The following is a 10890-nucleotide window of genomic DNA, read 5'->3' as shown; positions in this document are numbered from 1 at the left end:
GTGGTAGATGCCTTTGACCTAGTTCGTGCAACGTTTTTCTGGGTGCTGGCTGTCATCTTAGAAGACTCAATGTCAGATTGGTGTACAAACTTAGATACAGCAGATACAATAGAAGTTGGTGCTGAAGAGCTCTGAGTGGATGAAGAGCCTAAATTCAATGATGAAGACGACGTAGGTATGTCAGGCAAAGAATTATCGTAGCGGATACGTTTCTCGCCCACCGTGGCAGTGTTACGTTTAGGACACTCTCGAATCAAATGGCCTGGATCCCCACAGTTGTAACAAGTCTTAATACGTTGCTGGGATAGACGAGGACAGTTGCCTTTTGTGTGGCCAGGCTTATGACAGTAAAAACAATGAGGTGTCATTCCTCTCCACGAAGCATAGATAAGTCGTTGGTTCGTTAAATCAATTTCGTGACTGAGAGGGAGGACTGTGCGATCCTCAGGTGCGGTATCGATAAGGGCATAGCCTTTACCAAAGAAAAGACGACTAACAGGATCACGATATAAACCAACATGAAGGACTGTACCGTAGCGAGAGAGTGCCTCAGTCAGAAGTGGGGTTAAACTGTCTGGTCTCATCAAAGGTAGCTTTTCAAGCGAAACTCGGTAAATGGAGCTAGTAGGAGGTAACGTAGGTGTACCGATTACGTTGAAACCTCCAACTGTTATACCAACACTGCAGGCGGTTGTGCGAGATTCTGCGGAATCAAAAGCAATGATGACCCCATTAATGGCTCCCTGACGCACTGGTACTGCCCCAATAGCGGAAGGATATTGATTGGCGAGAGCTTCGTAGAACTCTGCAGGCAGAACGGAAAGTTGTTTCAGGTCGAAGACTACACTGTTCATTTCGTTAGATTGTACCCAGAGTTGGTCCTGATTACGATCTCGAACAGCCGCTTTTGCTTCTGTATTCTCAAATACTGTAAGGTTAGCTCCACGGAAACCTCTTGCGTGGGCTGTGAATGTTCTCCAAATTTCAGCTGATGTTGGCCTGGTGGATGCAGGCGGTTCATATCTTGTCGAAGACGGTGATGGCGAGTTTTGATTGGTTGTCTGTCCGTGTAACATTATGTTAGTGGAAAGAAGCCTTACAATTGTCATTTTATATGCAAACAGTATTATTTATGACCAATAAGAACTGAACATGACGTGTTATATGATAATGAAGTGTTGCGTGGTCTGTTGTTGCTCTTGCTGAATTCTTGTATTATCTGTAACCCAATAGATAGTGGTACGTATCCATGTTATGTTGTTTGTATTTTTAGATAAAGGGATTTGTTGAAGCTTTCTCCTGTTACCCATTCTTCACGACAGTGCTTATGGACATGTTTTTTTATTTTTTAAGGTTCTCTTTAAGTTGTTGGAATAATGGTTCCTCCAGAATTTCTCTTAAATCGTTAGGTGATTTGGTTTCCTTATAAAATCGTTGTTTTTCGCTCTTAGATTCCTTCTGCAATTGTTGGAAGAGTTGAAATAGCTCTCTTTGTATGTAGAATTTTGTTTCCTCTTGCTCAGGCGTAGCATTTGGCATATCAGTCACATAGTGTAATCCGTGATGCGCTGCTTAGAAAGATATTAAGGAAAAAAGCACTTTTGTTTATATGCGTATGGGAAATAAAGCGTGGCTCAGAGAACATGCATCATATTGGAAGTCGAAGTGGAACCAAAACGTTGTCCAAAAGTATAAAAAAGCTTTTTCTTTTTTATTTTTTTTTCTCTACTATAGGAGTTGATCATTTTAAAGATATATACCTAACATGACACATGATGATCCAGTGATCATTTTAAATCTTCGTTTTAAGGCTAAACATTGGCAATTTAACACTTATGGACGTTACAAGTAGATTATGGTCTAATAGAGATTATAGGGTTAGGCTCACAATCCATGGTTATCGTTCAGAATTCAAGCGGTAATCTTTATTATGTGGGTGCAGCTACCTTTTATTTTCTAGATAAACTTATAGATATAGTTGCTGCGCATTTTTGGCCAAATACAAGGACTCTCAAAATTCAAACCTAAAAGTTATGGGCCGTACCTACTACAATTGCCATTGCCTCCAATCCGATCTCAGATATAGTTATAGATTTTCTAGCGACGTTTTATTCTCAGAAGAACAATAAAAATATACTCTTTACATCTTTCTAAGTCGCGCATCGTGCTACACGAGTTTCAGATTATAGCCTTACAAAAGCATAAATCATTGAGCTCATTGGGGATTCAAAACATATGTACTCAACACGAGCTGACAGTAATTGACCAACACATTTTAGAAGTTCTGAATACAGAGGCTGATACGCTGAACTAAATGTCTCAGCTAGCCCACGTTTAGAGCCTGCCACAGTGGACTGTCAAACGAATTACACAAGAGTAGAACGTCAGTCTAAGGGTAGATGCGTTGCCGACAACACCATCAACAAGTCGAAGAGGTATTGTTCATGGAAGAACGATCCTAGGGAAGAAAGAACGGATGCTTTCTAGCAAGTGTGGCTCACGAGTGGCTTCTTCCTAGATGCACCTTGAAAATTAATGCTGCAGGCGTTGAGGAAGCTCCATTAAGATCAAGTACAGGGTTGTATAATGGTGACTCCAACATGTATAGCACAATATTGGTGGCCAATGGCGTTGAACTGTCACAATAAGGAGCCCCTGGTTTTTGACTTAAAGAAGGATTTCCCAGTAACCGCTTGGAGGTTATCAAGCATTGACAAGAAAGAGAAAAATTGAGCCAGTCTACATTGCAATACTTGACGCCATCTGCTCGGAAATCAACCTCTGAACATTATAATAGACATTGGAATAACTGGGTTGTATAGCGGCTCTCCAGAAACTTGAAGAAGGGCCTCCTCCAGTATGATCCATAGTTGGTAGTGGAAAACCTTGCGCCACTGAGTTCACTGTCATTACAGTACTTGGACGTGATTCGTTCTACGACTGCCTCATTTTACAGAACCGTTCATTCTCACAAGTTAAGCAAGAATAACCACGTCGTGGCACATCATTTTTTCAAGGCTAGAAGACAAACAATCAACAAGCTACCGAGCCGATACCCGGAATTCTTCAATGTCGGCTCGATCTTGAGTTTCGTGAGCAATTGGGCGCGCTACATATCAATTGACATTAGACCGACTGCAAAAGAGACACTGGTGCCCCTAATAATCGTCATCATATGGAGGTCAAGTTCTGACCTAGGGAACCTTTAACATGGAGATATTACTTTGATAGAATTCGGGGAAGATAATCGGTGCCACCCTGATTGCACGTCAATCAAAATAGATCAAACCAAAAGCAAGTTATACAGGTATAACGGTGGACAAGGACCTCTGTCCTACACAAACCCTGTATGTTTTCATTCGGCAATCTTCCCACATACGCCACGATTTGAAAGACAATCACACACTCTTTTTGTCTCACATCGCACATGACAAGTACAGAGCAAGAACAATTAGACCCAAAATGGTTAGGATATGACTGGAAGAAACCATGGAGACGACTGGAGTCGACACAGCACGACTCAAGTCGCATTCTCTTCGCTCTGCATCAAGCACCAAATCGGCTATGGCTGATGCTCCTATTGATAACATCAAATTACATTCTAGCTGGAGTTTAAACAACTCAATCTTCGCGGGCTACTATTACGAACCAGAGAAGCGTTATCAAGGAGATAGCCACATCCGAGGCAACGGAAATTGTGGTATGTACGGCCCACAATAGCAATAATGCCTCTAATCCGACAGAGAACGTGATGGCCGCCAAGCCCTAGTATGGAAAAGTTTTTTTTATCTCCCATCCAAGCTATCAACGCTTCTTCATACAAGGCGCACGCATAGAGAGATGTAAAAAGTATAAATTAGAATATATTGCTCATCTGAGAGTAAGGTACGGTTAGAAAGTCTATAACTACATCCTCTGTCGTCTTTTTGGCAACTTTGCCATTTATTTCCGACACGAGTAAACTCTTGTCTATCTTTGTACATTTATTTATTGGTAAACGCTTGGTACACACGAAAATACATTCAAAAATAGACTCAAATGTAGTTTCAAAAGGGTAATGTTACAGGCGCTAACCGTGATGCCATCCAACGAAAGTTTTCCATGTATATCGCGACGCTAAACTTGCTCAAAGACCAAAATATTTATCCATATTCTTTGATATAGAATAAGGATTTATGAAGTGTTGACCTCGATTGTTTCTCCCCGCTCTTCATTTCTCTCTGTTTCTTTCACTAAAGAAGATAAAGATAAAAATATTTTAATTTCTGTATTTTAATTTTACGTTATACAGTTTCGATCAACAAAGGAAAGAGTAAATACAACAATCAAGATCATTTAGCTTATGTGTAATTATGATAAAACTTTATAAATTCGTATTTTACATCAAAGGATACTCCACTGGATACACCCTGGATAGCCTCATGCAGCGATTTTTGGTAATGCAGAAAGGTCGTGTGAAGCTGTAAAGTGATATCGCAGGTAACATTTAGAGACAACGCCTGTAACATCAGAGTTTTGCTATTTACACAGCACTGGTACAACATGTGAGGAAGCAATCCAATTTGCACAGCACTTTTGCATTAGGCACACAGATATTCAGGAACAGATTTAATTATGGCCAATAAGAATTAAGCATGTCGTGTTATGTGAGGAATAACGTGTTTTGTAGTTAGTCTTTTTGTATTTTCTTTCTTAAGTATATTTAGAATAATCTCATATGATAATATTAAGTATTTATAGGGAAAATACGACAGATATAGTGTATGAAAGGGCGTTATAAATAGTGCTGAGTAGGTGTGGCGTGTCTAATGCTGTGTAAATGTTGTGTAAATGCTGTGCACAGTGAATTGCTTACCTGGCATGTTGTACAAATGCTACATAAATGCTGTGTAAACAACGATCCTCTAGAATTGCCCTTCAGAAAATGTAGTGTAACAAGCTCAGCATTAGAAAGATCAAAAACCTTTTTTAAAAATAAAACAAGACATGTCTGATGTGAACATGAAGAATATGAAGGCATCAATAAGAAGACAAAACCAGTTTAATGACTTTAATTGTTTGCCTCGACAGTTGCACCAAAGGCTCGGTATCTTTCAGTATTTACAGACAAAGCAATGATCAGACAACCAAAGACAATCACTGTGAATCAACACCAAAAGTAACAATGTTTTAACAAGTTTGATTAGACGAGAAGCCAAAAAAAAAGAAAAGTTTTATTTTTAAAAAATAACTCGTACAATATTTTAATATAGGTTAAATTCTATGAGCATGCTTGCATTTATGATAACCATTTGATGTTATTGTAGGACTTCTATACTTCTGCCAACAGCAGTCATCAAATATTTTGCCATAACCTCTCATAACTTCACAATCTCCAGCACTTGACCATCTACCAGGGCTGCTCGTACCACAACATTGCAGTGTATCATGATCGCTTGCACCAAAACATGATTTCCACTCACAGTCATATGCACTGACAAGGCAAATCAACAGACAAAATGTCAAAGCAGTCCACAAAAACTTCATTTAGACAGGCACGCCTCTAGATTAATAAGAAAGAAAGAAAGTGGTTTTCTTTTATTGTTATTTATACTTTTTATTTTCACATGTTGCTATACATGCTTTTACAAATTTAAAAGTCAAGCTTGACTATGCTAGAGTTGGCTCAAGTCGGACTCCAGATGTGGTACTATCCTCCGTAATTGTAGAGAAATTTGACTCATTGATGGTGGTACTATCCACTCGCTGGTGTAATGGTTTTGGTACTACTTACAGACCGTAATGCATGAGCGCCATAGCCGGTTGGTCCTCTTATGATGAGGCTGATGTAAAAAGCTGTTCGTTAATTCATCTATACCGTTTCGCGTATTGAAAGCTTTGATAATTTCCAGGCGGCCAGGCTCCATTTCTTGCTGATCGGCATGATCAAGGGAGGCTTTTTCGTCAGTGCTAGAATCATTAGGCACCAAAATTATGTCTTCCAATATAGCGCCACACGTATAATTTCCTGAACTTTCTGGAGTTTGAACATGCGGACTGTCGTAGCACAATGTCTGCTTATAGTGGACGACTGGAATCAGTATGGATGGAGCAAATTCATATATTATAGAATCATGTGTACACACTTTCAATAATAAGTCAAATTAAATAGAATCTTTTCTTCGAATATAAATCATTACTTCTTTAAAAGATAATTCTTCTCACGGTAAAAGTAGCATCATAGCCCAGATCATGAAATGAACAACAGGATCAGTGCCAGGAGCGAGTTAAAAGTTTTCTTTATGAACTCAGGAACTGTTAGTAATTATAATTCACGTTTAGAATAATGGTTTTTCAGTCATTTGATAATAACTATAAATTAATAAATCATTAATTCATTTGTATGTTCCTTCTGTCTTTATCTTAAAATAAAGATTAATAACGAGTACTTCTTTTGTCTTTGTCTTGTGTCATTTAAACAATTAAATAACGTGAAGCACCTTTGGAATCAATTTCCAAGGAGCGTGAAGATAGAGAACCATACTTGGCAAATGTTGCTTAAATGCGTCCACCACTATTACTGCTGAGTTTGGTATAAGCTTCAATTGGTTGTTGTAGCGGGCCGTAAAGGTGTTGATGCTACATTGGCCCCATTTTCGTTGAGTTAGCTGAAACAGTTTTGTTGGTAACTTCCATTCGTATAAAGGTGTCATGCAACTGCTCAGTCGACCTGCTTGTCGTGTTTATACAGATCACGTATCTCTTAATTCTCTATTTATTCATTCTCAACTAATAGATGATGTAAGGTATTTGTAGTCGCCACCCCTCGTATATATTCAGATCATACCCTCATTTATTAGCTCTTCCCTTATATTTATAATAAAAGCCGTGATTGCTAGTTGTTGACTCTTCACTGTTTTCACATACTATAAGCATAAATACAACAGTTCCTCTTTTACTCACCTGAGCTCAATTCTATAGGCCATCTTAGAGAGCAAAAGTAAAGTGGACAAATTTGGGTGATGTAGAAATTCTCGGCTTAAACAAGCAGCTTACCTCGATGCTTTGTTATATCTCACTATCATTTGCCTGATTTTTTGTCTGGCCAAGATAATCCAAACATGACCAAACTAGATTACTTCCTTGACCAAATTGTTTTCAAAAAGTGTGAGATTTGATTTCCTTTCTTTAGTCAAACTATACTCAAGCCTGCAATCAATCTTTCTCTAAAGCCCAATTGTCTTTTTCAAAAAATGCCCAAGTAACGCTCGAACCACTGTAACATGATAATCCGTGTTTACCAATAGTAATTCTTAGTAAGTTATTTGGATAAAAAGAGAGAAGGAGAGAGAGAAAGAGAGATAGATTATACTGAGAGAAAGATGAAAGGTATTTCAATAAGGTCAATTTCTCAAAGTCAAGGTAAAAGTATGGTCAAAGGGACTGATTATTATTCAATGGGAGGGTCCTCAGGGACTGCGGGTTCCGTAAATGCTTCGTGGCGTATACCTTTAGCCGGCTGTGCTATTTCCTGTAATGATGTAAGAGAGTGACTGTGTTTATGGATATCTTCTCTTTATCAATCTGTAATCACCCAGGTGTATGTGTCGCATCCCTACACAGTTCTTATTAAATCTCTTGTAGTATTTAAAGGTAAACGAATCTGATCTTTTTTCTTTCTTTAGATAAAGCTGGCTTACAGCAAGTGCAATGGTTGTCACACACTATAAGTTTTAGAAATTGCATCAAAGACTACTTGTAACTACTTTTGAGCTTTAAGAGAAGTAATACCATGCTTGACACAGCCATAATCAGTATTTACTCGAGAATTGATTAAGTCAATTAATTGAGATCCCCTTTTATTAATGTACGTAAACTTTCCTACAAAAAAAATGTACGTGAACACGCGTTTATGCAAGGGCTTAAGTACATCAGATAGTGACTTATCAAACTTTTGGCTGCAATCTATGAGTCATAATATCAACACTAGTCCTTAATTAAGCCAACGGACTATAAAGAAACAGCATCCATGGATTGACTGACATAAAAAGTCAATCCATGGTTACACTTTCCAAAGAAATGCGCCATTTAATTAGATAAACCGCGTAAACAAACAAAGATCTTCGGGTCTCTTTTCATCTCAGGTAACGTTCCGTTCCGACGTTAGAATGGTTGTGCATTAACGTTTTGAAATAAAAAGCTGCGGGAAAAAAGCATGTGCTATATAAACATCCTCTCTTGTCATCTTTGTTTCTTTTCTCTCTCTCTTTTTTTCTCTCATTTTTAATCATGTCTACAACTACTACTGTTACCTTAACCAATGGTCACCGCTTGGGTGGTGATGAATTCAGACCTGATATGAAGCTCGAAGACTTTGATAACTACAAGTTTGCTCCCATTCGTGAATCCCAGGTCAGTCGCGAGATGGTGACTCGTTACATGAACGATATGCTCCATTATGCTGAATCAGACGTTGTCATTGTAGGCTGTGGTAGTGCTGGTCTTTCTTGTGCTTGGGAACTTTCAAAGGACCCGAGCTTGAAAATTGCCATTATTGAGCAAAACGTTGCTCCCGGCGGCGGATGTTGGCTGGGTGGACAATTGTTCTCGGCTATGATTGTGCGCAAGCCTGCGGACAAGTTTCTTGATGAACTTGATATTCCTTATGATGAAAAAGAAGACTATGTCGTTGTCAAACACGCCGCCTTGTTCACTTCTACCATCTTGTCCAAGCTTTTAATGCGTCCTAATGTCAAGCTTTTCAATGCTACTGCTGTTGAAGACCTTATCGTCAAGAAGAATAAGGTTGCCGGTGTTGTCACCAACTGGACTCTTGTCTCTCTCAACCACGACACTCAATCCTGTATGGACCCTAATGTCATCGAGGCCAAGATTGTCGTTTCTGGTACCGGACATGACGGTCCTATGGGTGCAAGTGGCGTCAAGAGGTTAGAATCCATTGGTTTAATTGCCCAAAAGAAGGGTATGCTCTCACTTGACATGAATGCTGCTGAAGATGATATCGTCAAGTACACGAGAGAGGTTGTTCCTGGAATGGTCGTGACCGTAAGTTAACATTATACAAAGTTTTTTTTTTTTGTACTAAACGCGTTTTATCTATAGGGAATGGAGCTTGCCGAACTCGATGGCGCCCCCCGAATGGTATGACTGACATATAAATTATGGAATACTTTAATAACTCTTATCTAGGGCCCTACCTTTGGAGCCATGTTGATCTCTGGTCAAAAGGCTGCCTATGCTGCCCGTGCTTCTCTTGCCAGACAAATCAAGGAAGAGAAGTTGGCCTCTAAGGCTTAACTTTTCTTTCTTGAAAATGGGCTTACTTTTAATTTACAAACAGGGATTTTCCACTGATTGGTTTCTAATTGAACACAATCGGCACTAGGGGTGCTTGGTTTTTTTTAAAACCTTGCTGAGATCATACCCTTCGAACGTGATTTCTGTATAATAACAGCGCACGGAAGTTTGCCCATTGTTATGAACAATAAAAAAACTCATAACTTTTTCCCTTTTCATATGTCTTTTTTTTTTCAATCTTGTGACGCGGTTTTCAATGCACAGGCGCGCGTTATTTTTAAATTTTTAAATTTTCATTCCTTTCTCTTTCTCTTTTCCATATAGTGTTTATTAGAATGAGCAGTGAGGCAGAAAAGTCGTCAAATGTAAACCAATATGGATTGACAACAATTTGTTTTACTCATACTAGTCTTTTTAGACCTTTAATCTCTCGGGGTTCTCATCCCTTTTACCAAAGGACACTTCCAAACCTTCTACCAACACATCACAAACAAAACCAACAACAACAGCAACAACAACAACAACGACGACGACGACGTCAAACATAAACAAAGCAACTACATCCCATCAAATTGATCCCAAATCAAAGAGCGCAGTAAAGCCAGAGCCTGGAAAGGAAGGCATGGCAGCTCAATTTGAAGACATTTATCTAAAAATGAACCATGATCTCAAAAAGGTGAGACACTATGAGTGCAATACGTATAAGAAGCTGATATTTATTCTTGCAAGTTGGAGGCTAAACAACAAAAAGTATCAAAGCTTACATTTAAGGACGCGGAAGGAAGTAAGAAGACATTGGAAGATTTAAAGAATGAAAATACCAACTGGACCTTGAATGATGTGGACGTACTCAGTAAAATGATTGATAGTTTGACTACAAGTGCTCAAGATTATCAACCAGAAGCTGAGAAATTAATACAAGTGATACAGGCCATGGCTACAGAATCATCAAAGTGTAAGAAAAGGATGGCAAATGGTTCATGTGATAGTAACAGTTTACATAGTTTTGGACAAGAAAGAAGACATAAAGACTCTTTTGACTGACAGCCAATGTGAGTCTTCAAACGAGATATTGAAGAATAGAAAATTGGACCCAGAGTTGAAGACGTCGCTGGCTTCTTTGGAAACCAAGTTCAGGGATATTGAAGGAACAATGAATGCGTTAGAAGTTGGTGTATTAGAAGAAATGAAACGTAGTAGAATACAAGAAGATGAGTAAGTGGGCTGTTTCTTATGGACATCTTTTATTTACACTGTACGCGTAGTATGTTAACTTATTATTCTGTCAACCGAAAAATCTGTGATATTCAGAAGGAAATCTCTGAAAGAGATAATGACATTTTACAACTGGAAGAGAAGGTAGCAGAGATTAAACTGAAAGAGAGCAGCAGAAAGGCGTATGAGTCATCAAGTGGTTTTGCATGCATTGATTTAAGTGATGAAGAAGAAGAAGAAGACCTATCTGATACTATACAATATACCACAAAATACATTCGACGCTTTAATTTTCTCCATACTCTTTATGAAGCATCAACTCAAAGACAACCCATATCTTATAAAAAACACGAATAGTCATCTTTAATAATAAAGTAT

The 10890-nt window shown here is 38.6% G+C and overlaps 6 protein-coding genes across 6 annotated transcripts; 4 read left to right on the top strand and 2 right to left on the bottom strand.

The window, feature by feature from the left end:
- RHIMIDRAFT_15409 (uncharacterized protein) lies at positions 1-1100 on the bottom strand (the record flags this gene model as incomplete). Its single annotated transcript, XM_023605745.1, has 1 exon — positions 1-1100. A coding segment is annotated over exon 1 (1076 nt), but the record flags the coding sequence as incomplete, so codon positions are not given.
- A 2462-nt stretch (positions 1101-3562) lies between these two features.
- Positions 3563-3809, top strand: RHIMIDRAFT_255451 (uncharacterized protein; the record flags this gene model as incomplete). Its single annotated transcript, XM_023611165.1, has 1 exon — positions 3563-3809. A coding segment is annotated over one exon (158 nt), but the record flags the coding sequence as incomplete, so codon positions are not given.
- Positions 3810-5240: 1431 nt separating this feature from the next.
- RHIMIDRAFT_255450 (uncharacterized protein) lies at positions 5241-5598 on the bottom strand. The gene has a single exon (XM_023611164.1). The coding sequence runs from the start codon at positions 5524-5526 to the stop codon at positions 5254-5256; it is 273 nt and encodes a 90-aa protein (XP_023471752.1). The 5' UTR covers positions 5527-5598; the 3' UTR covers positions 5241-5253.
- A 1724-nt stretch (positions 5599-7322) lies between these two features.
- On the top strand, positions 7323-7845 carry RHIMIDRAFT_255449 (uncharacterized protein). Its single transcript, XM_023611163.1, has one exon. It carries the CDS (start codon positions 7362-7364, stop codon positions 7530-7532), a length of 171 nt encoding a protein of 56 aa, XP_023471751.1. The 5' UTR covers positions 7323-7361; the 3' UTR covers positions 7533-7845.
- Positions 7846-8337: 492 nt separating this feature from the next.
- Positions 8338-9297, top strand: RHIMIDRAFT_195307 (thiamine biosynthesis Thi4 protein; the record flags this gene model as incomplete). Its single annotated transcript, XM_023606028.1, has 3 exons — positions 8338-9045; positions 9103-9141; positions 9190-9297. 3 exons carry the CDS (start codon positions 8338-8340, stop codon positions 9295-9297), a joined length of 855 nt encoding a protein of 284 aa, XP_023471750.1.
- A 335-nt stretch (positions 9298-9632) lies between these two features.
- RHIMIDRAFT_233453 (uncharacterized protein) lies at positions 9633-10869 on the top strand (the record flags this gene model as incomplete). Its single annotated transcript, XM_023607959.1, has 5 exons — positions 9633-9662; positions 9716-9973; positions 10027-10252; positions 10302-10512; positions 10563-10869. The coding sequence occupies 5 exons, from the start codon at positions 9633-9635 to the stop codon at positions 10867-10869; spliced, it is 1032 nt and encodes a 343-aa protein (XP_023471749.1).
- Between the last annotated feature and the right edge of the window lie 21 nt (positions 10870-10890).

This window comes from Rhizopus microsporus (assembly GCF_002708625.1).
Source record: "Rhizopus microsporus ATCC 52813 unplaced genomic scaffold scaffold_1, whole genome shotgun sequence".
NCBI classification, from domain to species: Eukaryota; Fungi; Mucoromycota; class Mucoromycetes; order Mucorales; family Rhizopodaceae; genus Rhizopus; species Rhizopus microsporus.
Note: the sequence above shows the minus strand (reverse complement) of the source record. Positions and strands in the feature narration are given on the sequence as shown.

Excerpts from the sequence above, each read along its gene's own strand:
- RHIMIDRAFT_255450 (XM_023611164.1), bottom strand. The coding sequence starts at position 5,526 with ATGAAGTTTTTGTGGACTGCTTTGACATTTTGTCTGTTGATTTGCCTT.
- RHIMIDRAFT_255449 (XM_023611163.1), top strand. The coding sequence starts at position 7,362 with ATGAAAGGTATTTCAATAAGGTCAATTTCTCAAAGTCAAGGTAAAAGT.